General features: G+C 37.8%; 3 protein-coding genes across 6 annotated transcripts in view; 1 reads left to right on the forward strand and 2 right to left on the reverse strand.

Annotated features, from left to right (window-relative positions):
* The window catches only part of LOC125064457 (hemocytin), a 52,325-nt gene extending 29,683 nt beyond the window's left edge, over positions 1-22,642 (forward strand). Inside the window, exons 35-75 of one of the 4 annotated variants that reach the window (XM_047671486.1) lie at positions 160-408; positions 529-570; positions 779-900; positions 1,270-1,401; positions 1,728-2,083; positions 2,396-2,520; positions 2,851-3,044; positions 3,243-3,581; positions 3,772-3,933; positions 4,113-4,401; positions 4,554-4,710; positions 5,386-5,491; positions 6,040-6,298; positions 6,390-6,596; positions 6,677-6,908; positions 7,219-7,367; positions 7,682-7,932; positions 8,332-8,549; positions 8,779-8,996; positions 9,316-9,498; positions 9,775-9,902; positions 10,257-10,373; positions 10,696-10,815; positions 11,240-11,389; positions 11,618-11,776; positions 11,975-12,138; positions 12,575-12,704; positions 13,003-13,089; positions 13,303-13,465; positions 13,542-13,652; positions 13,725-13,943; positions 14,016-14,113; positions 14,535-14,738; positions 14,971-15,090; positions 15,161-15,319; positions 16,020-16,166; positions 16,532-16,736; positions 17,474-17,647; positions 17,968-18,120; positions 18,294-18,470; positions 18,613-18,918. In XM_047671486.1, the coding sequence (XP_047527442.1) occupies positions 160-408; positions 529-570; positions 779-900; positions 1,270-1,401; positions 1,728-2,083; positions 2,396-2,520; positions 2,851-3,044; positions 3,243-3,581; positions 3,772-3,933; positions 4,113-4,401; positions 4,554-4,710; positions 5,386-5,491; positions 6,040-6,298; positions 6,390-6,596; positions 6,677-6,908; positions 7,219-7,367; positions 7,682-7,932; positions 8,332-8,549; positions 8,779-8,996; positions 9,316-9,498; positions 9,775-9,902; positions 10,257-10,373; positions 10,696-10,815; positions 11,240-11,389; positions 11,618-11,776; positions 11,975-12,138; positions 12,575-12,704; positions 13,003-13,089; positions 13,303-13,465; positions 13,542-13,652; positions 13,725-13,943; positions 14,016-14,113; positions 14,535-14,738; positions 14,971-15,090; positions 15,161-15,319; positions 16,020-16,166; positions 16,532-16,736; positions 17,474-17,647; positions 17,968-18,120; positions 18,294-18,470; positions 18,613-18,740 (7,103 nt within the window). In that variant the 3' untranslated portion in view covers positions 18,741-18,918. Of the gene's footprint in view, positions 1-159; positions 409-528; positions 571-778; positions 901-1,269; positions 1,402-1,727; positions 2,084-2,395; positions 2,521-2,850; positions 3,045-3,242; positions 3,582-3,771; positions 3,934-4,112; positions 4,402-4,553; positions 4,711-5,385; positions 5,492-6,039; positions 6,299-6,389; positions 6,597-6,676; positions 6,909-7,218; positions 7,368-7,681; positions 7,933-8,331; positions 8,550-8,778; positions 8,997-9,315; positions 9,499-9,774; positions 9,903-10,256; positions 10,374-10,695; positions 10,816-11,239; positions 11,390-11,617; positions 11,777-11,974; positions 12,139-12,574; positions 12,705-13,002; positions 13,090-13,302; positions 13,466-13,541; positions 13,653-13,724; positions 13,944-14,015; positions 14,114-14,534; positions 14,739-14,970; positions 15,091-15,160; positions 15,320-16,019; positions 16,167-16,531; positions 16,791-17,392; positions 17,416-17,473; positions 17,648-17,967; positions 18,139-18,293; positions 18,471-18,612; positions 18,919-22,632 lie in introns of those variants that run through there. The other 3 variants (XM_047671487.1, XM_047671488.1, XM_047671489.1) reach the window with 3 other exon arrangements.
* On the reverse strand, positions 19,489-20,559 carry LOC125064460 (uncharacterized protein F54F2.9-like). Its single transcript, XM_047671491.1, has 2 exons — positions 19,943-20,559; positions 19,489-19,642 (listed from the first exon to the last, which is right to left on the reverse strand). Exons 1-2 carry the CDS (start codon positions 20,114-20,116, stop codon positions 19,505-19,507), a joined length of 312 nt encoding a protein of 103 aa, XP_047527447.1. The 5' UTR covers positions 20,117-20,559; the 3' UTR covers positions 19,489-19,504.
* On the reverse strand, positions 21,221-27,452 carry LOC125064459 (dnaJ homolog subfamily C member 1-like). Its single transcript, XM_047671490.1, has 8 exons — positions 27,157-27,452; positions 26,902-27,050; positions 26,567-26,738; positions 25,817-26,043; positions 25,142-25,316; positions 24,756-24,986; positions 23,302-23,451; positions 21,221-21,541 (listed from the first exon to the last, which is right to left on the reverse strand). The coding sequence occupies exons 1-8, from the start codon at positions 27,286-27,288 to the stop codon at positions 21,410-21,412; spliced, it is 1,368 nt and encodes a 455-aa protein (XP_047527446.1). The 5' UTR covers positions 27,289-27,452; the 3' UTR covers positions 21,221-21,409.
* Positions 27,453-27,647: the final 195 nt, after the last annotated feature.

Raw genomic sequence — 27,647 nt, forward strand, 5'->3', positions numbered from 1 at the left:
TTGTTATATTAAACATTTACAACGAGTATTTAAACTGATCATTACAAACTATGTATAGCTATAAAGATGAGACCTCAAGCTTCTATGAGTTGGAAGTAACATTCTTCCAACTTAAATATGACATATTCTCACGAAGTTATTTCATAAATGTATCCACAGAACCGTTCCAATGCCTGAACGCGAGTCACCCCAATTACCCACACCCCACCGACTGTAGCAAGTTCTACGAGTGCACCCCCGACATGACCAACCCAAGCAAACAGCATAGCGTGCTCAAGAGCTGTGGAGAGGGACTCTTATACAACCCTGTGGTGATGGTGTGTGACTGGCCAGCCTCCGTGATAGCTGTTAGGCCTGAGTGTGGGGACCTGACCACCACTACGACTACCATTGGCGTCAGTGAGACGGGTATATATACATATGTTTACAAGTTAGACTGTTAAAATATAGACGGACAAACACTTTTTCACTACTGCTAAATACGAATTGTAGACCATAATAAATTTATATTATTATCTGTTGTTTTAGAAGGAACTTCTTCAGCGACTACTACTAGTTCAACAACTACAGGTTTGGCATTTTTTATATAATATGTATATATTTAAATAAACTAATATTGTCATTAATTAATAATTTCCCATATATGTTTTTTTGTTGTGTCTATATATATACACAATATACATATGTATACAAACAATCCATCAATTATAAAGTAATTACGTATTTCAACCACTAGTTTCGTCCACGTATGGTAATTAGTCTGATCAATTCATTACAGAATCGACGACTCGTCCGTGCCCGCCCGGGCAAGTGTTCAAAGACTGTGCGTTCCCTTGCGACAAACTGTGTGACCATTTCAAGAATGACTTGATGAGTCAGAATAAGTGCATAATTGGAGAAGTACGTACTATAAATCAAATTAACTGGGTTTTTTTCACCTTTCTTTTTCAGTTTGGTTATTTTTTTTGGTCAAATTATGACGTCTAAATTTCTAATGAATCTATGTCATACATTATTTTTACTATTTTTTATTGTTTAAAGCAAAATGTTTTTCGTCGAAAGATAAATTATTGGATAGTCAAGACTTTCATTAATTCATCGTTGTCATCAATTGCCCCGGGGAATTTTACAGGACTATTAGAAATATTTTGTAGACAATAGGACATGTTTACAGTGCCATGTTGTATTTCCAAGAATACTTTCATTTTTCAATGCACGTTGTCCACCATACTATGGATCGTTTATTTTAGTAGTGTCGTCTGTTTGTAGAAATGCGTGTCTAGTTGCGTGGACGAAGCGGTCGCGAACATCAAATGCGACTTTGGGTCCATGTGGCGTGACCGGAAGACTTGCGTGCCTCTGAAAGACTGCACGTGTGATAACAACGGACAGATCATCAAGGTACGACATTAAGTGTTTTTCTGTGCAATCTGTGTCTATGTGTAGTTAAGCAATTACGGTTTGAAAAGCGCAAGAATAGGACAATACTTTGTATTTTAACATTTTTATAGGATCGAAATTATCACTCGTATTTTTTGCGATTTTTTTTTATAAATTGGACAAAATAAATTAGTCAAAAGAAATAAAAAAGTCTTTAAATAGCAACATAACAAAATCGACTTTGTTGTATTTTTATCAAATTACAAGACCTATCTCGACTTAAATTTAAAATCATAAAGTTTTGTTTCTTACTTGTTATTAATTTTTTATTGTTTCTTTTCTACCAGCCGGGCGGAGTGGTCAACGAAGGTTGTCAAAAATGCCAGTGCTTGGACAACGTAATGCACTGCGACACAACAGAATGCGTCTCTATAGAAACCCCCATTAAGGGCTCCACACACTCTCCAATCATGTTACCAGAGCCGCTTCGCACCCCTCGCCCTACCACGAGTACCACCACAACAACACCCACAACCACTACATCTACATCCACCACCACCACTACGACTCCCATCCCCACTACAATTACTACCATCCGTACCACAAATGCAACAACATTCATTCCAACAACAGTACCTATTGTCGAAACTACCATTCTAGTGAAGAATACAGAAACGCCCCCACCAGAATGCAACCCTGACAAGTAAGAATTGTTTAACTTTAATACATCTTCATTATTTATCATAAATCATCCTAGTCCTAATTAGAATCTTAAAATAATCGATATTATCAAAGATTATTACAGTTTCTAAATGCGAATAAACCAATGTCATATACACTCTTTTGTATTTGGGAGTTATTACTTATTAATAATAACATTTATTTTAATTGAAAACGACATAGTACCTGCTTCTCTAAAAATATTCACGTTCACCCAATCGTTGCATCAAACCAAAAAACTTCAAAAGATGATTTTGAGGATTTCATTATAATATTCCATTTCACTATTTATCAGCTACAAGAACTTACTATGGGAAGGTGATCGGCTGCCGACGATCGCTTTCACGTCCAGTTCTGACGCCAGCCCGATGTTTAAACCGGAGTACGCAGTGTTTAATGGACACCCGACTAGTTCCTCTGGTACGAAAGCATACAGATTACTACACAAAACAAGGCATTTCTTGATTTAAATTTACAAAATTCCAATCAAGGCTTTTAAAGGATTTTTGGCACGACTTGCACCCTGAATTAAGACTCGTGTGGTTCCTAAACTATTTATTAAGTTGTGGTGTAAGTTTGGTGATGTGATCTTCGTACGTTTGCGAATAATTTCAGTAAGTTATGTAGACATTAGTCGTACAAATCAAATAAATAAAAATATATATATTTCAAAAGTCAATAAGATTCCCATGTAATAAATACTCTATGTACGAATCAGTCATAATCATAAACGAGTCTCTATATTTACAGCTGGTAGCTGGAACCCAGACCGGTCAGACTCAAACCCCTACATTCAAGTGGAATTGCCTCAGAAAGAGCCAATATACGGCGTGATGATGCAGGGTAGTCCACTGTTTAACCAATACGTCACCAGCTATGATATTATGTACGGGGATGATGGTTCCGTCTTCTCCACTGTCGATGGTCCCGATAGAAAACCTAAGGTGGGTAGATTATTAAGAAATTTTGAAAAGAAAACAGCATCTTGTATGACATAGCTATACGATTAGAATTTGTAGATTACCAGATATTTATATCCTTTAAATCGTCTTAAGACTTTTATTTATTAAATAGTAGCCAATATCAGACGTGAATAGCGTCACAGTAGACTCGATACAATAATTAGACATATGTGTTTCTAGATATTCCGTGGACCGATAGACAACAAAACGCCAATGAAACAAATGATCGAGCCGCCTATCGAAGCTAAGTTTGTACGCATCCGACCCATCACATGGCATGAAGAGGTCGCAGTGCGCTTGGAGCTGATTGGTTGTCAGGAGTTCACAACGACGCCAGAAGAGACTACAAGCCCTGAAATAACTGACACTCCTTCCACTTCTACTACGACTCCTGTACCTACAACTGTTACTACGCCTACTACCGCGGCTTCAACGCCAGGCACTAAACCATCTACTGTTACAACCACTCCTACATCTACTACCCTTGCGTCAACAATAGGCCTCACTATACCTACAACTGTAAGTATTTATTATTTGATATATGTAGATTGTTAATTTCTTAAAACAATAATACGAATAAATATTTAAATTTATTATGTAAATTTATATATTGAAAAACGTCTCAAACTATTTTAGTAGTATTATTTTTACCAAATATATTTTGATGATATGACTACATATTTTGATAATCTCTGTATAATGTTCGTAGGCGGAACCTTTCTTAAACTGCACGGAGCCTCTGGGCTTTGGAGCTGAGCTTCCAATAAACATGGTAGAAGTGAGCTCAAACTTCGACGCTATACCAAAACTGAAGCTAGACTCGGAGCGCGGCTGGAAACCTCTTTACAGTACCCCTGGAGAATGGATAATGGTAAAAACGACACGACTATTGTACTTTATTCATATTTATTTCAAATATTTTGTGATTTGATATTCTCGTGAATGTTCTCCTGGAAAATCTGTGTATAACTCGCAATATAACTAGCCCAAACCAATTGCAATAACAATGACAGTCTCTTGTAATGTTATTTGACTTCGTACGTTTTCCAGTTCAACTTTACATCACCTCGGAATTTAACCGGTATCAAGACAAAGGGAGGTCCCTCCGGTTGGGTCACGGCCTACAACGTCATGTATACCTCCAACCTCTCAACATTCAACCCGCTACTGAACGAGAAGGGCGAGAACAAGCTGGTGATCGCCAACTTCGACTCGGACAGCGTCGTTTTGAACGAGTTTCGGCCGCCGATTCGCGCGCAATACCTCAAAGTGTTGCCCGTGAAATGGCAAAATAATATAGAGATCAAAGTGGAGCCGATCGGCTGCTTTGAACCATATCGTATGTATTTCTCATTTTTTTTTCAATAAATATAAGATCATTAAATAATACTCATTTTTATACCTAAGACAAACTAGAAAATCGGTAAACGATCAAAAATCTATAGACACTGAAAGAAACAAAGATAATTAAAGCCGCAATATCCCCCCCAGCGCGGGTGGAGGAGGCGCGCGAGGAGCGCGTGCCGTCGGCGTGCGCGCTGTGCGCGGGCGTGCCGGCCGCCGCGTGCGCGTGCGCCGCGCCGCTGCACTACGACGGCGAGAACTGCGTGCCGCGCGACCAGTGCCCGTGCCTCGTCGGGTTCATCACGTGAGTGTCTTTCGATACTGAGATCTACATTTCTGCCGAACCTCTACTTCTTCGCGTCTGTATGTCGGCATAATGAAATGTGTTTCATGTTTTTGTTTTTATAAGAAAAATCAAGCAAAAAAAATTGTGTTAGTGCAATTAACGACTGTTCTGTTAAAGTACAAAAATAAATAAATATTCCAAAATTAGGTCCCCTATTTAACTTTTTATTTTGGACTTTCCTGGGGTAATTCTGATCAATAAATACACAGATAAACCCACTTATTTGCAAGCAACGAGTATGCTAAAGATTTTAAAAATTAGTCAATAATTAACACAAGTCACCGTAAAAAGGCTCTGACTGAACATGTTTTATCGAAAAATAGAGAAGAATAAGCACTAAAATAGAAACAATTCTTTATTTGTAAAATATTACAGTATTACAAATTTAGTTAGAACTCTAATACCTTAACTACAAAGACCCTAATCGTAAGAGTACCTTTTCAAATATTGTATAAGCTGTCGAAATTATTATTTTTTAGTAATAATAATAAACTATGTCTTATTGAATTCTCCTTTACTATAGTCCACGTGAAGAATTTTAAGCAGTAGAATGCCATTAGAAATAAATTTATTGATTACATAATTTACCATTGTTAGTAGAACAAGTATTTTATTTCTAATTTTATTTATCAGATACCCAGTGGGCTCCACGTACCGCGGCGACGATTGTGACGAGTGTGTCTGTAAGCTGGGTGGAATAGCTGACTGTAAGCCCGCCAAGCAGTGTGTTTGTGAACCGGTAACTACAAAACATGATATCTTTAATAAAAAATAACTCTGTATATACAAGGCTAATAGCACTTCTGAAATTGGTAAAGAGGGCATATTATTCGATACAAGATTATATTGATGATAAAAAAGCGTGGAGTTAATGCTTGTTGACTTCCAGGCAGGAGACATAACATACATATATAATCGTATTTAACAAACATGACGGTATTTTTATATGTTGAAAAAGAGTAACTACTGAGCTTCTTGCCGGTTCTTCTCGGTAGAATCTACATTCCGAACCGGTGGTAGCTTTACTTTAAATGGTTTGTAAAATGACGATTCAAAAGTGCTTGTAAAAGCCTACTTGAATAAAGTATATTTTGATTTGATTTGAAAAAAATGTTACCTTACAAAAATATACAACACTTAAATTCTTTAGGTAAAAAAGTAAATAAGTAGATTGTAAATTTTACTTTAATTAATAAAACATATTATGACTGCAATTGGTCCTGGATTGGTGATTTGTATATATTTTTTATTTATAATATTTTTTTTAATTAAAATGTTCATGTCTAGGACCTGGTACCGACACTGACATCAAGTTGCGAATGCCTCTGTGAGCCTTGTACGAACGGTACCAAGATCTGCCCTACCAGCAAGCTTTGCTTGCCCCTGGATAAATGGTGTGACGGCCTCCAAGATTGTCCCGATGACGAGTTGGCCTGCACCACCTTAGCACCCGTCACTGAAACCGTGATAACTACCGTCGTGCCCACAGTGGCTGCTACTATACCTGTTACTACCACTTTTGCGCCGACCACTACCACTGAAAAACGTGAGTGATTCTAGATAATTATTTATTTTAGAATTTAATGTATAACCAACAACCCAATTTACTTATTCTCTTATTGAATAAATTTTTACAGCGATTGAATGCCCCAAAGTGGAATGTCCGCCTGGTTACATTGTCCGTCAAACTTCTGCGTCACACTCGAGCTACAAGTCCGCTTTAGACCTGCCACCTCCGAGGCCCAGGTATTCGTACCAGAGGTTCTACAAGGGCGCTAAAGGAGGAAGAGGATACTCCAAGGGTGGATTCTCCAAGACTAGCTTCTCGAAGGGCGGACATTATAGTAAGTATTCGTTATATTTGAATGGCTATATGTTTCTATATTAGTTATAGAAACTCGTTCTAAAATATTATAATAACCAGGTCCACCGTCTCGACCACAACGGAATCAGGCGTTCACCCTGGACAAGCCGGCACTCACCAATTCCCCTAACGAAAAGAAGGAGTGCGTGCAGTTCAAGTGCATCCCTCATCTGCCCCCTATCCCCCCTAAGGGCTCGACGCCCGCGCCACTCATATGCTCGACTCCCGCGTGCCCACCCACATACTCGCTGAGACTAGAAAGCGTGCCGGACGGAGCCAACATGTGTCCTCAGTGAGTTGATAAAGCCCTTCCTGTATTTATATCCATAACTACATAGTCGAATACATACACAGAATTAAACTATTAGGAGGCGACGCAGATACTAAGAACAGAAAGGAATACCTTCCGATTAGCTAAAGAAGTTTCTATGCATATTATATAACAATATAAAAAACACTAAAAACTGTGTAAAGTTAACTAATGCGTTACAAGATTATTGCTTGAAAAACTAATAATAATAATTTGTGTATAATACATACTTTACTTATAGCATAGATGATACATTTTCGGGCTGTTGTTATAAATATAATTTGATTCGTAGGTACATTTGTGTGCCGCCACCAGAACGGCCTGTTTTCTGCAACGTGACAGGGCGCACTTTTAGTACTTTTGACGGCAGCGAGTATAAATACGACATATGCAACCATATCCTCGCCAGAGAGAACCGCATCGGGGAGTGGACTATTCTACGTGAGTTTCCTTTTTGTACCTGACTATTGTCTGATATCTATCCATAATCTTGCACCATAACCACCATTCGAATGAAAATAACATTGCTGTTATTTTCATTCAAATATCAATAATAACTAAAAGAGAGAACCATGGTTTAAATAAATGCCATTAAAGACTTTTTTTATATAATTTTGCCTACATTGTACCTTGCTGTTTAGCGGTAGAATATTTGATTAGGCTGATTTTACTGAGCTGGGCTTCCACTAAGCCTCACCTTAAGTAGGACCATAAGTAAATACAATGGTAAACGAATATATAAATATATTTCACAGTACGTAAGAAATGCGACTCGACAAATTGTCAAAATCAGCTACTGGTTCTGCAAGACATGGAGTTAATACTCGTGAAACCAAACATGATGATAGAGTACAACGACTACGAGTATACAGTAGAACAAACCAACAAGATCTGCTTCCAGAAGAACAGCTTTGACGTGAACCGGCTCGGTGACGGAATTGCCATCAAGTCGCGCAAATATAACTTCACCGTATTATACAGTCCGGACGGTGATGTGAAGATCGGGGTTCGTAAAGATTTCTTCAATACCTTAAACACTTTTAGACCTGAAATTTTATCATGTTTATACAGATAAACATGATAACTTATAATGAAATTTATTCGGCAGAATGTTTTGCCCATAAATATTTTTTTAATATTTTATATTACCTTTGAAAACAGATAACTTTTTTTATAAAGAAAAATATATAAGATTCTGGTTACAAGTAAAAGTATTTTAAATTATCAATATCTCAAATCGCACTTTCATAGATTAGAATTCTTTTGATTAACAACTTATACCTTACTCAAAAGAGAAACTTTTACTTGTCGCTCGTACCATACAATTGGATGTATAGAATATAGATCACAATAGCGTGATGACAAAGAATCGTCTACAGCTGAAGTCAAGGCGACCATTCGACAGGTCTCTAAGAAATACATGGGGCACGTGGACGGCCTGTGCGGGCTGTTCAACGGAGACGCGAGCGACGACCGCGCGATGCCGAACGGCCGCGTGGCCACCACGCTGGAGCAGTTCGGGCGCGCCTGGGCCAAGCCCGGCCTGCAGCCGCAGGACTGCCGCGTGGACGCCGTGCCCAGGGACAAGCAGAAGCGGGTCTGGGACCTCTGCAAGGTCATCACGTGAGTATCTGACGTCAGCTGATTGTCTTTGCTTAATTGAGTTTTGCCAGTAATTTGTAGAAAGTGTACTATTTCTATGCCGCTCGATATTTTATAAATAAAGCTTAAATTGGTTGAAGATGTGTGAAGTAAGAACCCTAAATGTTTTATATAAATATATATTAAATATGAATTATTTTAATCATAGAATATTTCAGAAGGCTGAGTGACATTTTAATATTGCTCGTAGGGAGGAACCATTGTCTCAATGCGCGAAGGTACTTAACTTGGACAAGTGGCGAAGCATTTGCTTAGAGAAAATCTGCAAGTGTGCAGACCTGGTCATCAACGGCACCAAGAAGACTGAGGAAGAATGCAGATGTCTATTAGTGGAGAAACTTGTAGCAGAGTGCTTAGCCGCGGATAAGAACATCGACGTTTCAAGCTGGAGAATGCAGATGGATTGCCGTGAGTTGCATGCATCCTATATCCTACATGCTAATAATAATTATCATCCTTGAAAACAATAACCAGTTTGTCTGATATTAATCTTAATTTTCTTTAGCGATAAATCAATTCGTTCTATCCCCAACAAACTAATACAACATCTTGATTGATTATGTAAATTATTGGTAAACGTCCATAATCTCGTTCAAACGTCAACGACTGACAAAATAAATAACTGCGTCACTCTTACCGACTCAGGCGAAGAAAACAGCCGAATATGTATTCCAAAAGTTGGAGGTATCTTTCCATCGCTCTACGGTTTATTGTAATCCTTCCTCAGCGGCGGAGTGTCCAGCTCCTCTGGTGCACTATGACTGCTACCGCAAGCGATGCGAACCAGCTTGTGGGTCGGGCTCGTCCTCGTGTCCGGTGGAGGAGGGCCAGTGCTTCCCCGGCTGCTACTGCCCCGAGGGCAAGCTGAGGAAAGCCGACCAGTGCGTCACGCCATCCGAATGTCTTGACTGTAAGTTTTGCTAATCTGCGAACAGTGGTAAAGACTGATAAATATTGATTATACATAACGTATTATATTAACCATACGCAAAAAATGAGTGCGTTCTAAATTTTTACATGCAATTGTGCGTCACAAGCGAGAATGATGAGACAGAAACATTGTGACGTACAAAAAATAAGTAATATTAGTTTATAAGTGTACCGTTTCTATTTTACGTCATGTATTTAAAGGAATAGTAGTAAATATTATTTTACGCTCACCCATTACATAGATTGATTATTTCAGGTACGTGTACGGGAGTGGGCTCACCAGCCAAATATGTGACCTTCGAGGGCGACGACCTGCCCTTCCTCGGGAACTGCACCTATCTCGCCTCCAGAGACACCAATGAGACTGGATACCACAAATACCAGGTTTTATTATTGCTCATACTGGCTACGACATAATTTAATTAAATAAAGGTATAAAAGTTCTCTAACGTACGTATTTTCTAAAATTCAAAACTATCGATGTATGACGTAAGAGAGAAAGTTATTTCATTATGTGTTTTGCAATTGTTACTTGCAAATAACAGCGAACCAACTACAGTTGAACTGTGGAACCGAAATAAATTCCTCTAAAGAAAAACTAATAAGAGACAACTTGACTCACATACAATCGATAACATTTTCTTAAATTAACTATAATTGCAGAATGGATAAACCGTACCAACAGCAGACAGCTCTTTAAAAAGCCAGTATAAATATTGTAAATGTATATAATACTAGGTGTACGCATCAAACGGTCCCTGTGAAGACAACTCCGCCGCTGTGTGCACTAAGAGCGTTCATCTCATACACGAGAAAAACGTCATCCATGTAAATAAAGATCTGCAGACTGGGAAAGTAAGCAACATTGGTGTAAATTTATTTTATTTACTTTCATACCAGATCCAACATATTTCTTTCGTCAAATAACTGCAAAAAAAGGAACCAACTGTTAAGAAGTTTCCTCATGCGTGTAAACTTATCCTGTCATGCTTAAATATTGTAATGTTAAGGTAAAAAATTATTTTACAACTTAATATTCTAGGATTTAACTGATACCTAAAGTATTTGGCAATTCAAAGCCATTCCTTGTTAAGTGGAAAATCGAAAATAGTACGGCAAGCAAATGCACAATGTTCAATTTGTTTAGAATTTTGGACTAACGCAAACACTCTTCCAGCTTATAACGACGGTGAACGGTAAACCTCTGTTCAAATATCCGATGACGAACGACTGGGGCACTATCAGCCTGCTCAACGGACAAGACGTCAGCGTACTCCTTCCGGATCAACACGTCGAAGTAAGATATCTAATGATCATAAAGTATGCTAAAATATTTTATTCTATATAAGTCAAGTCCCAATAAGAATAAAAAATGTTTTTGAAGAAATAGTACCGAGCATTATATGAACTACTAAAGACAATTGTATAACTTCTTAGATGTATTAATTAAAGAGGGGAGGAGGTTTTCTATTTAATAATAAAACTAGCTGAACTTGCGGCTTTACCAAATATTTTCAATGCCCGTTATAAACCCTTAGGGGTGGATTTTCTTAAAACCCGAATTCCGAATCAAGTTTGTAGGCGTTACAGTTTTTCGTAATTGGTCTGTGAGAAGTATTTCGCTTTTATATACAGATTATGCAGGTACATTTATTGTTTTATTTATCGAAAAATGTATTATTCAAATTAAAAATTAAATTGTATTATTTATTCGCTCTCAGCTGATAGTGATCCAATCCAAAATGGAGTTCAGCGTGCGCGTCCCGTCGTTCTTGTACAGCAACCGGACTGAGGGTCTATGTGGCGTCTGCGCAGGATATCTCGACCATCTCACCACCAGCAACGGCACCATCACCGACGATTTCAATCTGGTTAGTTATAGAAATTATCACTCTAAAACTTGTGGATATGTAATAAGTCTGTAATGTCTATCTATAATGGGTTGTCTTGAAGAAGTACATTATCCACATTTTAATTTATTTTAACCATTTTAAAACCTTCATAGGGCTTTGACCCCTCTGCCGTTAAAGCGGCGTTCACATCTAAGATATTATGTTACGAAATGTTATTTTATTATCTTTTATAAATGATTTTAACAGTACGGTAAGAGTTGGCAAGCGAGTCCCGAGGCACTCACGACACTGGAGATACCCCCACAAGAGCAGTGCGACGAGGCTCCACCACCAGAAGAATGTGCACCCATACCACCAGAGACAAACCCGTGCTACAACGTCTACGATGTCGATAAATTTGGTGCCGTAAGTGAAAAACATTTTTGCATGAAAGTATGATTCAGTCGAGTTATCTATTTTGACCGTTTCAATAACTCAAGTAGTGAATATAACATACACAATCAAAGTAACTCTTACTATTATTATTAATTAAAATACAACGACATAAACAATCGCTATTTAGCGGTAACCGACAATTTCATAATATTCGTGTGTGGCGCGCAGTGCCACGCGCTGGTGGAGCCCGAGGCGTTCGCGGCGCAGTGCGAGGCGGAGCGCTGCGCGGGGGCGGCGCCCGACGCGTGCGGCGCGCTGCAGCGCTACGCCGCGCTGTGCCGCCGCCAGGGCGTCTGCGTGGACTGGCGCCGGGACCTGTGCCCCTACCCCTGGTCGGTCCGACACGACTTGCCCATACATGGTCTCGTATTAAGCGCCTCGCTTCACCTGCAGTGCTCAGTGAACTCCCTCTTTCCCGCTGTTAACGACGAGGCCGGATTATTCATTAGGAAGTTTAGGCGACAGCCTTGGGGCGTTGCGTTGTGATAGAAAAATGCCTCAAAAAAGAAAATTGCCGTCGTCTTGGTTCGGCTATTGTTAATGTTCCGAACCCAAGCCACTGGCTCTCTAGCTGTTAATTCACCCAATTAATTAAGTTATTTTCACCATTTGTAACATAAAAATAGGTAACAATTTAGCACCTCGTTGTGTTTTCCGACTTAGACTTAGACATATTGTAGTCTTTTAAATTTTACAAGTATTAAGTACTTTCAGAAAGGATTTCATAATTAAAAGGATACATAAAAATTATCATTTTTCGTTTCACAGCGAAGCCCCGCTAGTGTACAGAGCGTGCGTGGACTGCGAAAGGACATGTGATAACTACGACGAACTCAGAGACAATCCCAAGAAGTGCGATAAAGAACCGATTGAAGGATGCTTCTGTCCCGAAGGAAAAGTTAGTATGACACGTTGTTAAATATCATTGGGAGATGTTCTTTTTTCTTAAGATTTCTAACCTTGAATTAAAAGTTTTTCATCAACGCATTCCTAAATTATAGTGACTGAAAGATTCAATTATACTTTTTATTATTTATTTAGAGTAATTACATGTACATATATCTACGAATTTCGTCTCAGCTTCAAGTATCTTGAGTGTTTTGCTGATATTACCTAAACTAATACGAGTGCCTAAAGACTAGATAAGAAATGTTATTTTTTCCTATTTCAAAGTATAAAATTTGAAAATATTTCAGGTAAGAGTTAACAATACGTGCATCGAGCCAACTAAATGCTTCCCCTGTGACGCAAAGAAGGAACATTATGCCGGCGACGAGTGGCAGGTAAGTTATTTACTGAGATAATGCGCCTCACAACTTTACAACACGCTCAATTACTCACCACTTCTACTGTTTAGGGGATCAATCATTATCATCAATTTATTTTCTTTGACCTGCGGTATCCGTATCTTGTATTCTCATACCTCTGGGAAGTCTGCTCGTTGTGACCAGTTTCGTGTCCAACCTAACCAGCACTAAAGCCTCCCCGCCGTGCAGGAGGACGCGTGCACGAAATGCACGTGCGACAAGCCGTCCGAGGAGAGCGCGGCGCACGTGTCGTGCACCACGCAGACGTGCTCCGTGCCCGTGTGCTCGGAGCTGCAGGACCTGCTCGCGCAGCCGCCGCGCGCCGGCGCGTGCTGCCGCGGCTACATCTGCGGTGAGGCGCGCGCTCTGCTTAGGCTTTGGGTAAAATCTACGGAACACACATCTCTTATTATTCTTCTGTGCTACAGTTGAGAAACCACCGGATGAGAGATGCGAGGAACCTAAGAGGATGGAGTGTGGATTTGGACAGGTGCTGAAGCAAAAGACCAAGGCGGACGGGTGCAAGGAATTCGCTTGCGGTAAAATTAATCCAAATATGATTCTCTTTTTAGTTTCGTGACTTGTTTCTAAATGTAATATTTCACCCGCAGAATGCAAGCCAGAGAGCGAATGCGAGAAACTTCCCGATGAGAGCGAAGTTGAAATGTTAGAACCGGGAATAGAACGCGTCGTCGACAGCACCGGGTGCTGCCCGCGCGCTGAGCTCGTATGTGTTCCACAGAATTGCCCACGACCACCGACCTGTCAGAAGTTCCAAACGCTAGAGACCAAAAATGTCACCGGCCAATGCTGTCCAGAATATAAATGTGGTTTGTATAATTTCATCGGCTACGTATTGCAACAGCCATTGGTCCAATGCTGACAACACTAACATTTCACAGAACTACCCAAGGATAAATGTGTAGTGACCCTCGAATGGGAAGCTGCTGCTAAGGGCGGTGAAAAAGCAAGAACGACACCTCAAGTGATGCTCAAAGATGTGAGTTTAAATCAATTATTATCTAAATCAAATGCAAGCCCATCTGGGTAGGTACCACCTAGGCAGCAGGTATTCTTCCGCCAAACAGCAATAGTTAGTATTGTTGTATTTCGGTTTGAAGGACGAGTGAGCCATTTTAACTACAGGCACAAGGGACATAACATCTTAATATCCATGGTTGATGAAGCATTGGCAATGTAAGAAATGGTTAATATTTCTTACAGTGGCAATGTCTATGGATGACAGTGACTACTCACTATTGGGTTGCCAATTTGCCCGTCCGCCAATCACATCATATTGTTGAAAAAATACATTTTTTATGTAATTTTTACCAATATTCCTCGAATACTTGTTTTGAAAGTGTCATAAACATACTTTTCATCTAATACAAGAAAGCGGTACATTTCTTTATTATTTTTAGATGGATTCCGCCTGGCTGGACGGTCCATGCCGTTCGTGTCGCTGCGAGTCGTCCCCCCTGGGCGCAATAGCGCAGTGCAGCGTGACGGAGTGTCCCGCCATCGTCTCCACCGAGCAGTTCGTGCTGGAGCCGCGTCCCGTGCCCTTCGCTTGCTGTCCCGCTGCCGTGCACGTGGCCTGCCGAGATGGAGACAATATTTACAAGGTGAGTTTTATACATCCTAGTCGATTTTAAGCGATACTGCCACTGGTATACAGATTTGCTCGCATCCTATAATTAAATTAAACTGTTTGGCCCAGGACCCACCATCTTCACCGAAAAGTTGAGAGAATATCTCGCTTGTGCCTTTTAGATATCCATATAGGCGATTCTCCAAAAAATCTTTACTTAAAATTCATGAAATAAATTAATAACCAAACAATATTTTTTTAACTAGGTTGGCGAGAACTGGACGTCACCCTTCGACCCCTGTGAATCGTACAAGTGCTCAGAGGTTGAGGAAGGCAAATTGGAGAAGGTCACAACCGTACAAAACTGCCATACCGATTGTCAACCTGTAAGTACTCGTACCATGAATGTTTCAAAGAATTTTCCGAACCACTTAACCTAAATTCATAATTTATCAGGGTTGGGAGTACTCACCTGCTCCCGTAGACAGTAAGCAGTGCTGCGGACAGTGCCAGCCCGTGGCGTGTATAGTGGACGGAGTAACGAGAGACATCGGGACCTCCTGGACCTCGTCAGACTTCTGCGCAAATTATACCTGCGCTAACCTCAACGGCACTGTAAGTTGTCACTTACCTTACCCTCTAACGCATAATATTTTTCACAAAAACGAAATGGATGTATTGATTACCAACAGCAAGACATATTGTGGCGTTGATTCATCAAGCAGCTTGAAAGCGCTTCCTTATCTTTCAAAAAGAAGACGGATCTTTGCCATGCTGCATTAAGAGTCGATCACAATATCACCTAACCCTTCGAAGGGTTACGTAACGTACATATAGTTACCTCAATTTTTCTGGAGATTTTGCTTTTTTGCCGTTGAAATTTTAATTTGAATGAATTTTGCTTGAAATATCAAGCTATAATATAATTACGGAAAAATTGTATATTTGTATATTAATAAAATTAATTATAAATAATTAAAACGTATGAAAAGTTATTTCGTAGAATGAATTCAGCTTTCCTTAAAAGAAATGACGAATTGCTTTGAAATGTTATTTTATATACTTCATGTCTATCAACGGTACATTAATTTCAGATTTTTAAGCAAACCAAAAATATATTTTTATAATTCTAACGTCAGAATCTTAATCAGCGAACCCAAAAACTATTGATTGATTTTGAAAATTTGTTCAATAAAAAAAGTGCCCCTTATGCAAATCCTTAGGAATAAATAAAAAGTAGTTAATATTTAAACTTTTTACCGTGTCTTTAGTACCATAAACTAACCACTAAAAATACTAAAAAAACCTTTTTTAGCTTCAAGTGCAAAGTAAGAACGAATCGTGTCCCGAAATATCAGACGCTGTCAAGAAGCAGTTTGTACTGAGTGAAGAGAAGATTCCAGGAGAGTGCTGTCTAAAACAAGAGCCGATCGCTTGCCGCGTTGGAAACAAAATTTATCAGGTACGTACTTCATTAAAACAACAATTATTATATGCAAAGCCATTTCTCAGCAATTGTAAAGTGACTAGGAAATATTAAGTACGAAAAAAAGCTTAGGTAAGTCCAATTTCATTTTCATTACTCGTAGAGCTTTTGAGCAATATCCTTTTAGGTCGGAATCGCCTAAGTTTAGTTAAATTATAGGCAGGGTAGGTAGGGTAGCTTCAATCGAACAGCTGATGCCAGTGTAAAAAAGATATGTTTCTTAATGCCAATATCTTTCGGCGGAGAAGATCACTTTGCAATTGGCAGGCTGCCTTTCTAAAAATAATTACACTATGGAAGCCCTAAAAATGAATTTAAAAGATTTATAAAATCCTATCCAGGAGGGTCAAACGTGGCCATCATCCGACCCCTGCAAGAACTACACGTGCTCCCGCGACGAGGCCGGCCTCACGCAAGCCGCCAGCGTCGAGACTTGCGTCAGGGACTGCAAGCGAGGCTGGAAGTACATCGAGCCCGCCGCCGGGGTCTGCTGCGGACACTGCGTGCAGGACAAGTGTGTGGTCGGCGATGAACTAAAGGAACCCGGTGAGTTGGTATACTCTTGCTTTATTCTAGACGTGTTGAGCTGTAGATCTTGGGGTCCTGAGTTTGTACCTATTATTGTGTTAAGTATTCTACCAAGATTTTTGTAATGTTTGTACATACATGTGACATGAAGACACCTAAATCTCTGTTAATAAGGGTCACCGAGACGAATGTCTAACAGCAGGGCATTAGTAGAGAGATATTAGTTTTATTTTTAAGTAATATATATAACAAGATGCCGCCGGCGACTTCGCTTTCGTTTAAGGGATTGCTCATCAGGTGATAGGCATAAATAGTCCTTCCTTGAAGTTCAAGCTGGTTTCATACCAAATTTCAATAAAGTCGATTCAGTGGTTTGGCACTAAAAGAGCAACAGACAGACTGAGTTCGTTTTGCGTTTATAATGTTAGTATAGATATATTTATAAGCGAAATATCACGATCTTGTCTAGAAATTTAGCATAGTTATTCAATTAGCAACGTAGACGTTCACTAAAGGATTTTTGGAAATTACAACTTTATGGAGGAAATGGGAGAGGTTCCTTTGTATGAATTTTACTTGTACGAAGTCGGAACGGAAAGTTAATGACAATACATTTACCATTGATATGGAAAGGGTTCAAACAGAACAATTCTTTCTAATATAGAACGAAAAAGGTATTTAAATTGCCGAATGAAAAGAAACAATAGTGTTATGCTTTGTAAATACTAAGTTAAATGATTATTCATATTTGATAGGTACAACATGGCAATCCGCCGACAACTGCACGACGTTCTCGTGTGAAGGGGTGGAGGGCGAGGTGTACACGACGTCGGCGCAGTACCCATGTCCTGACGTGTCCACCTGCGCCCCGCAGGACCTCGTCAACGAGACCTGCTGTCAGGTGTGCAAGGAAAAACCGTCTTCACTAAGTGAGTATGGTCTTAATAATCTTTGAATTACCGGAACGCATAAACCCGATTTTCGACATAATATCAAAATATTTTATTAAAAAGTACGCGAGACAATTCGGATGTTGTCATCCTTCAAAAAAAATATGAATTACAATTTTAGTTATGTCAGAGATACTATTTTTATATTATTATGATAAAATTTGGAAAATTATTAGTTCCAATATTAAGAGATTGCACATAAGACTAATAATTTTGTTATATTTGATGGATTATTCTTTAAAGGTCAGACACAACACGTATGAGTAAGTGCATTCTGATGGGTTTCATTGATCTTCCAGGCACATGTGTACCAACGCCGATGCCCAAGAGCGAGTCGGTCGGTCTGATCCGAGTGCACATGGGTCCGCACGGTCTCTGCGTCAACGAGGAACCGCTCGACGGATTCCAGGAGTGCAGAGGCTCGTGTGACTCCGGAACTCTGTACAACAACCGTGAGTGAAACTCGATCGGTTCCTTATTGCTTTAACTAACTCGTTTTTAGTTCATAATTTAATTCCGAAAGTATTAATTATCGCAGTCGAGGTACCGGCGGCAAATTTTTAAACTGAGCTCTCAAGTCTATAAAAATAGCAGATAGGTCATAAACTTCGCCCATACACCACAGAGACCGGCATCCACGACTCGTCGTGCGAGTGCTGCCAGGCGACGCGCTACGCGCCGCTGCTGGTGTCGCTGGCGTGCGCGGACGGCTCGCGGCGCCCGCACCGCCTCGCGTCGCCGGCCGAGTGCGCCTGCAGGCGCTGCGCCGAGCTGGCCTCGCACTGGTACCCCAGCAAGACCGGTGATTCTAAATCTATAACATTATAAATTTACCCTCGAATCGCATGAAACACAGGACGAGCTATGAATGGTCAATTTCAGTTAATTTCCTCTTCATTTGTCGAAATAAAAAACGATGTAATTTAATAAAATATTTCGTGCAGGATACTCGCAAGCCTCCAACCAACCGACTCCTCAGTACGGGCGCTGGCGCTCCAAGGAGCCCGACGAGTACACCGTTCCCGACATGTTCGTCCGCTACGGGACTCCGGTTCCTCGCCGACAGTTCTGATCACCGTCTAGTCACTTCTAAGTGAGGATAGGAATTTAAATTTAAAATTGGACGCGTTTAAGTATTACGTAGATGGGTGGGACGAGGCATAAGACATATTTTTTATTAACTTTTCTACATCTGTAACAAAGCATAAAACCAATTTTTCTAAAGAAACACCTTTTCTTGATGATTTCACTGAAAACCCTTATTTGTTTTCAGAGTTATCGACGTTATTAAGTAAAAACAAATATATATATTTATAAGTTTTTTTGTGCTCTCAAAAGATTGTTTTATTTTCTCTTAAAATATTTGAAGCTTACGAAATACTTGAAACGCGTCCTTTGTTTATAAAAATATTTCCAAAAAAAATATTACTTTTAGATTTATTATAAAATGTATTAATGAAAGAAGTATCCAGTGATTTTAATCATTTATTATTGTAAATAAAGAATATTATAATATTAATAAATTATGCGTTTTTATTATCACAATTTTTAATTCCAATAGAAATTCTAACGATCAACAAACAAATGCCAATAATTTTGACTACATATAATTAAAACTAACACAGAAATTAATTTAAATTTAAAATTAATTTGACACTTTGAAATTATTTTTTTAACTTATTTTTACAGCCCTACACTACACTTACACGAATTCGAACTCACATGAAATTACCATTCAAAAATTGTCACAATCACTGGCCATCACATTTAACGAGACACATTTATTCAAACACTTAATACAATACAATAGAGAAAACATTGGAAACATCACACAAATTAAATTAAATCAGTTAATCTTTTTCGTTGGTAGTGTCCACGTTTAGTTTTTGTATTTCGTCTTCCTTCTTGTAACAGCTTTAGTTTTTGATTTCTCAACATCTCTGACACATATCTGAACCTCCGCATGCACTCCTCCTAGTAAAAATAGAAATACTCCAAGTAGACTCGTTATAAGCATCTTAGAATCGTCATTTCACAGGGTTCAATTAATTTTAATTAATTGCTATCACAATTTCTGAGACGAGAAATGAGAACAGGCAAGTAACTCAGTAGTTACTTTCTTTTTTCAAATTATTACATCTCAATTAGTCAAGTGATGAAAAAATATTTGGAAAGATGAATATCTCAATCTAACCTAACTTAAACTATTGGCACATTCGCTGTTTTTTTTTTTTTGCTGCGGTGGCGTTAATTCGTAAGTACCAAATGCCGTACCGTGGTCTTCCCGGGCACGGCATTCGCGATCTTCTGCCAGCGGTCTCCGATAGCTCCCTTGGGAATCTTGGCGAGGGCGGCCTCCAATGCGCGCTGCTGGGTCTCAGACCAGTGGTCGCCACTCGTCTCCTCCACCTTACGCGTCTTCACCTGCGGACGGCCATAACACGCCATAACGTGTACCTCCTACGTGATTTCCGTTCATTATGAATATAACTAAAAAATAATTAATATTAAAATTCGAACTTAAAACAAGTTGTGGTTTGTTTGTTAACCATTTCCAAAATAATTGTACTTAAGACTACCAAAAACAAATAAATTTTGTGCATATCTAGCTATAAATATGTAAAAAGGCCAAAATATTTAATTTATTTCCATTTTTACCCGATCAAAAAACTGGGGTTACAATGTTAATAAAAGCTCCAAAGAGCCCGACGTGTACACCATCCCCAAACCGATCTTCCGCATCGAGACTGCGGCCCCGGCAGCAGTTCTCAGGATCACCTAACAATTTCTAAGGAGGATAGAAATTTAAATTTGAAAATATGGACACATTCAAGTATTGCGTAAGCAGCCTTAGGACGGAGGAGTTTTTTTTACGTTTACTGACAAATGTAACTAGATTGATAGAGTTCGATTAACATTTTCTATGCGGTTTGCTTATAGCTCTGTTTTATTAAGCACTATAAACAAATCATCATTAATATAATGATTTCCTTTTTTTAATACAATTACGAATTGTTCGCATCGCACTTTCATCCGTTAGGTATATTTTAGTAGTAGAAATTGTAGTAAAATTGTCTATGACTAAATATTATTGTATCTGATTAGATAGTATATATAATATTTGAACTTATTCTAACAGACTTCTAGCGTAGCTTCTGGTAGCCGGAGGACTCTGTAGCACTAATCAGTATATAGTGTAAATAGTACCTAAAAAAAAATATACAAATTCTATTAAAAACTTCGCCGATATTCAAAACGCCTTTTTTTCACAAATCTATATTGAATACCATAGATAACTTTCAATCTCAATTCAATGTCAAAAATGTTTTTCATCGTTAGGCGTCCTGGCATTTAAATAGGCTATAAATACTGTACTGACAATTTTTATTAAGTTAATTTTTCTTAAGTCGGTGGAATTCAAATATGTAATTGAAAAAATATTGAGTTAGTCGATTGTTTACGAAATACTTGGAATGCGTCCTTTCGTCCATATATAATATATTAAATAAGTAATTACATATATATAATTAAATATGTTAATAAAAGAAATCGTCAGAGATGTTATAATTTATTATTGTAAATAACGAATAATATAAGTATTGATAAAATTATGCGTTTTTTGTCACAATTTTTAATTCCAATAGTAATTTCATTCGAACATCCAACTAAGAAAAGCGAATAAATTTTGACCACAGATAATTAAAACTACCACAGATTAAAAATTAATATTGATATTCATATTTAGTCTTCTTCGTCAATCTGATTATAATTTTCGTTGGGAGTTTCCACGTTTAGTTTTTGTGTTTCTTCTTCCTTCTGCTTCTGTTTTCTTAACATTTCTGATAAATATTTGCACCTCTGCATACACTCCTCCTAATAAAAAAAAATCAAAATATTCTTTTTTCAAAAGTCAAGCTCCCACAGTAGTTACTCTTTTTCACAAATGAAAGAGAAATGAAATAATAATACACTTCAGACAAAAATTAATATAATAATGTAAAAATAAATTCAATATATCAAAAAAAAAATCTGAATTAAGTTAGTATTTCAAAACAATACAAATGAAAATTAAATAAAAGTACAGAAATATATTAAAAAAATGTTGCACGCATTAAAAAAATGTATTCTCTAACGACGTGTTCTTGGACAATACCATATATTGTCTATATTACAGGTCTATTTAAACGTCGTCGCAAAAAGCCAGAAGTTACTCTTCAAACGAATGAATGTATTCTGCACGAAAAACAACCAAATAACAACGAAAACGCCACGTCACGCCCAATAACTATACGCCTTTTTATTATTTGTATAATCTTTAAAGGACATAATACATATTCTATAAAATCTTATAGAGACTATGCCTTATTGATTAATGTTCTTTTTAGGACTTTTCAAAGATCTGAATAGTTTGAACCAGGAAGAATGTTTTGACTTTTCGCAGTCGGAAACTTAGTGTCAGTTTATCTTTACTTCACGTTTTAAAACTTGTAAATTAAAATAAACAACATTTATATGGACGTTGGTGTAATTTTTGCTGAACACTGTAAACTGAAACTTTGCTATACGTAAACATAAAAGCAGAATAAATTGTTCGCAAGTCTTGCCAAAAAATTAAAGAAACGCCGTATATTAGCCAGTATTACATAAAACGGTTACGCAAATGCCTCATAACAAAAAGGTCAATTGAAATAGTTTATTATCAATCACAGTGACTAAAAGACCATTCGAGCGTAAAATTACTTTCAACTAAACTTTCACTTTCGTCACACTTAGCGATAAACTTTATCTAAAATATTAACTACTAACTAACTTACTTTATACAAAGAACTAACATAACGTAACATAGAGAGGGCATTACTCATTGCTTAGTGCCAGACCACCCACTAAAATAAACAGTGTCCTCTCTATCATAGTGAGACGTCACTGTGGTGGGGGCATAGGAGACCTTAAAAGGGAAGAACCAGTAAGAGCGTCCACTCAAAAGAGAGCTTGTTGACCAGAAGTCTGTCCTAAATTGACAAATATACCAAGACAATGTTTCTCAAATCTCGTAGGGGCCCCTATGAGGACCATGAAATCAGAAGGCTTCTATTTTGGAAGCAAAAAACCTCAGGTCCAATTTTTCGTTCTTATCCATGAAGGCGTGACTTTTGTAGGAATGGGCCCGAAAATTTATTGCCAGCTTAGCCCAATAATCGTGCCGGTATTCCACCAGCTTACCTTGGTATAGTGTTGCTTAGTAGCCTCTTATTGCGAAGGCAGAGCCGGAGCCAGAGTAAAAAAAAAATCAGGGTCAAAATTTTTAAACCAAAAGACGCAACGGATACCGTCCCAAAGTTGTTATTCATGACGAAATAAGCGCAAATAGGTATTTAAAACTGATACTAACGACAAAATTTAAATCGCACACAAAATGTCAATCTATTAATGTAAAATGTAAAACAAAAATACATAAATATTGGGCACCAGAACAGAAACCTATTCAAACGCTAAGAATATTTAAATAACAGTTGTAAACCGTCGAATGCACACTTGACGACGGCCGACTACAAACTCCTACGATTGCGAATCTAATAATACACATAGTTTTATACAAAAGTAATCTTCTGGTCTCCGTCAAAAGCGTTCAGTACCTTAGTCTTCCCGGGCACGGCGTTGGCGATCTTCAGCCAGCGGTCCCCGGGCGCGCCCTTGGGGCTCTTGGCGAGCGCCGCCTCCAGCGCGCGCTGCTGGCTCTGCGACCAGTTGCCGCCGCTCGTCTCCTCCGCCTTGCGGGTCTTCACCTGGGAAACGCCACTCGCTGTAACTTTACCTCGCTGCGGTAAAACTCGATCTGTGTCTGTGCCACTTCGGGTGTTTCAGCACGAGAACATTATTCGGAGAAGATTTTATTAATTTCAGAAAGTACGCTCGATACGATACCAAATTTGTTTTAAGTTTTCCAAAAAGGGGTTATTTTTTAAATTACTGATTGGTCTATTGGTTGTAGATTCCGAGAAAAATTTATGAATTATCCTTCAAGGGATAACCACCTAAAAACCTAAAGTTAGAATGTTGAAAATGTTTAACTGTGACTTAATTTAAATATTAAAACTTTAAAAATACTCATTTATGGTAACAGTAAACAAAACCAACGGTTTGGGAGGAATAAAACTCAGGAAGCAGTGAATAGGAATCAGCTTTAATTTTCGTTTACAATTTTTGTTTAAGTAATAGCTTGGACGTATCGTATTTCTTTGCAAAGCGTGTTATCATCTACATAAAATTCTCAGTAATAGACCGGAGTCTGGAAGTAAGTGTACACACCCGTGCCTCGGATAGCACGTAAAGATCGTCCTAAGCTTGAACTTTTTCCGGTCGTTTGGGATTTAACGTCTCATCGGAATGTGTGATCGAATAGATGATGTGATGTGTGATGTGATGACTATGCGTGTGAACACATACAAACAATTACCACCTGTGTTTCCGCTACATTATGTCCTGAGTAGTTGGCTGGTCTCCCTTGAGACCAAAATTGTTCAAGACGACATCATCATCTATATATGTCTATAAATTTCTAAGCCTCCTTGCAAGGCTTCAAAGTTATGAAGAATCTTTGCTGGACATAGCCCGACTTTTAATAAGAGCCATTGCCGATGAAGTTCAACAGTTAAGAATCACATATGATTGATGAATTCGATTGATTATGTGTAATTCTTATAAATAAAACTGATTGTGAATATAGGATTATTACCTCCTAAGAGTCTTTGCCTATCGCGTTTCATTAATTTTATCTAACTAACGTTGGAATGCTTAAATTGATTACCAATCACTATCGCAGTTTATAATTGACACGTAATATTAATTTTAATAGTAAGAATACGCCGTCTAGGTGTGACCAAAAATTGTACATAAAACCAATTTCTCTTATTTCTATTTTATGTTGGGAACTAAAATGTTATGTCCCTTATTACACCGGCTCACTTCAAACTTTATACACATTATACACTACAACGTTATGTTAGTAGAATATCTCTATTTTAATTGCTTCAAAATACTTATCTCAAGTATTATTAACACTACTTTTAAATTGAGATACAAATCTCACCTTTTTCGGTGGCTCGGGAGGTGTTTCTTCCGCTTGATCTTGACCAGGTAACTTGTAGCAGTTCTCCTTAAGCTTGGCGGCCATATGGGTAACTTCAGGAACACTCCTCGACATAGCTTCGGCTATCCTCTCCCATCGCTCAGCTGCGCCGGGCGGGTACTTCTTTACTAGACGGACTAGTTCCACCAAATCGTCATCCGTCCAGAGACCTCCCGATATAACTGGAGGGGACTGTGAGAATATTATATCATGATCATTATTTTTAAACAATACATAAAATCTCACAGCATTAACATTAAAAACTCGAATAAATTAAAAAAGAAGTGCAAATACAATGTATTTAAATCCATCATCGTACAACCTAGCTGTCTATTATTATAACTCACAGGTTTAACGGGTACGGCCACCGGTGCTGCATCGTCCGGCTCCGAGGCCGGATCCAGCAGACAGTCCCTGGCAGGCGGCACGAAAGCCCTGCGCCGGCGCGCGGCACTGCTAGCCTCTGCACGGGCCTCCGCTGCAGCCGCTTCACGTTCCGCCCGGATACGGTCTTCTTCTTCCCTATCAATATCAATAAAAAATATTACACTTTATACTTAATGAAAGTGACTCAAACATCACACTTATTATTATTACAGACTAATATAGGAAATATTAAGAAATAAGAGAATAATTTTTTTTTAAAACCTACTTATTAAATTAGCAGGTTGACACTCAGAGAGCACAATATTACAGGTCCTCAGATTTTGCTTCTCCATTCAAAATCAATTGCTTTATCGACAAGATCTTCTTTTACATGTAAGTAACATAATTATAATATAACATATTTTATTAGTGTGCAATCTAAACAAATATTACAATGCGAAAGTGACTCTGTCTGTCTGTTGCTCTTTCATGCCCAAATCCTTGAGCTGAATTTGTTGAAAGTTGGTATAAAGCAAGCTTGAACCCCAAGAAAAGAGGTAGGCTCCTTTTTTATGCCTAACAACCAACCTCTAAAACGCAAGTGAAACCGCAAGTATGACACTCGTAGATTATATATTATCATTAATATTACTCACTTTCTCTTTTGCCTTTTCTTCTCTTCAATCATCTCTATCCTCCTTCTTTTTAATTCTGTTATACCATCAGGAATCGATGTGATAGACCACCATATTGCTCTTGGTATTTGAAATGGCAGAGTGTCTTTAATACTAGGTTTTGGTAACATTTCTAATATTTCTGCTATGCCAGTGTCAAAACCTGTCTTTTTAAAAAACTTCTTGCTTCGACTATTTAAGATATGCTCCTGTAGACAAAATTAAAATGGTGAAAGTTTCACACACAACATATAAATATATCAAAATGATAAACATGTCGGGTTAAGATGAAATCAGACTTAGTCATTTCAAAATAACTTTTAACTTGCCATTTCAATATTTTTCTTCATTTCAGTTTGAATTGTGAATTGAATTCATTTATATTCTATTATTATTTTATTTCAGGCCGATACTCAAGCATGAGAAATCAATTCTATTTGTCCACAAGGCTATATTGGGCTATTAATGGGCTATCTGTATAGTTTTGGTATACATATTACACATGGTCTTTATGCAGACCTATTTTAACGTCAAATATTTCACTGTCATATAACAATAATTAAATCAGAATTTGAAGTTTGATGAATTAATGAATGAATAACATTTTAAAAATTACCCATATTTGAACCACATTGATGATATAAGTGTATATATGTAGTTTTATTGCTTTAGGAATTACTAATTGACATATATTAATGAACTTTAAGAAATTTAAGATATAAATCTACTTACAGCTGTAAACCTCTTTTCTAAATATGCAGCCCAGCCAACAGCATACTGTCCGAATGTTATGATTACAAAAAGTATTATAGAACCCTCGGCCAAGCCCATCTTCCTCACGTGTCTATAGTAATACACTGCTGAACGCCAGTTCGGAAGACCATTCTTAAGGACCTCATTATACCTGATTTACGAAAAGAAAAATATTAGATAATTTTATGTCATTAAAAATATATTAAATTAAAAATGTGTACATATTATGAATATTTAAAAAATAAGTAAATTACATGTATGCAAGCTCAATATCTAACTACATATGCTATTAACAAGTTTATTGTAGTCATTACTTTTCTCGTTTCCCAGGATCTTTAAGTATGTTGTGTACAGATACTAAGTTCCTAAACTGAACATCTGCATCTGGAGCATCGTTTTTATCCGGGTGGAGCTTTAATGTTAGCCTTTTGAAGGCTGATTTTATTTCTGATTGTGAAGCATCCTTAAAAACAACAAAAAGATTCCATTATAATTTTTAATCTTATGTTCAAAACGAGTATTTTATTATAAGACATATTTAGGGAAAGGTCACAATCATTTTCACTCACCTTTAAAACTCCCAGTAATTCATAAAAATTCTGATTCACTTCTTCAACCACGTCGAAGACCTCTAAATCATCATCATCCCATGCACGGACACTTAATATTAAAGTAAAAAATAACAAAATTCCGCACCGCATTTTTCTTTTATTTTATAATAAATAGGTGGACGATTTAACACATGAATTACACGATATGGGACATTTTCATTGCTAATGTGAACCGCTCTGACTGATTTTGACTTATTATAATTCGCAATGATATGATTAAAATGTCACTAAATGCGAAATGTCACAACGTCGAACGTCGCCAAAAAAATGACGTTTAGATGTATTTGTACTTGTGTCATGTATATATTATAGGTATTTAAAAACTTCAATGTTCAAAAATGGACACGTTCATTTTTATGATTTTGGATTCATAACATCCCTTGCCTAAATAATCTATTATATGAATATTTGTTTTCTATATTAATATAATCATATTTATATTATTCATC

This window comes from Vanessa atalanta, chromosome 6 (assembly GCF_905147765.1).
Source record: "Vanessa atalanta chromosome 6, ilVanAtal1.2, whole genome shotgun sequence".
Taxonomy (NCBI): Eukaryota; Metazoa; Arthropoda; class Insecta; order Lepidoptera; family Nymphalidae; genus Vanessa; species Vanessa atalanta.

Bases quoted from the DNA above. Each gene is read 5' to 3' on its own strand.
- LOC125064460 (XM_047671491.1), bottom strand. From the start codon at position 20,116: ATGGCGTGTTATGGCCGTCCGCAGGTGAAGACGCGTAAGGTGGAGGAG. The intron at 19,643-19,942 runs GTACGGCATTTG...TATTTTTACTAG, and splicing joins CCGTGCCCGGGAAGACCACG to GAGGAGTGCATGCGGAGGTT.
- LOC125064459 (XM_047671490.1), bottom strand. From the start codon at position 27,288: ATGCGGTGCGGAATTTTGTTATTTTTTACTTTAATATTAAGTGTCCGT. The intron at 23,452-24,755 runs GTGAGATTTGTA...GGCGTTTCCCAG, and splicing joins CTCCCGAGCCACCGAAAAAG to GTGAAGACCCGCAAGGCGGA. The intron at 21,542-23,301 runs GTACTGAACGCT...TTTTTTTATTAG, and splicing joins CCGTGCCCGGGAAGACTAAG to GAGGAGTGTATGCAGAGGTG.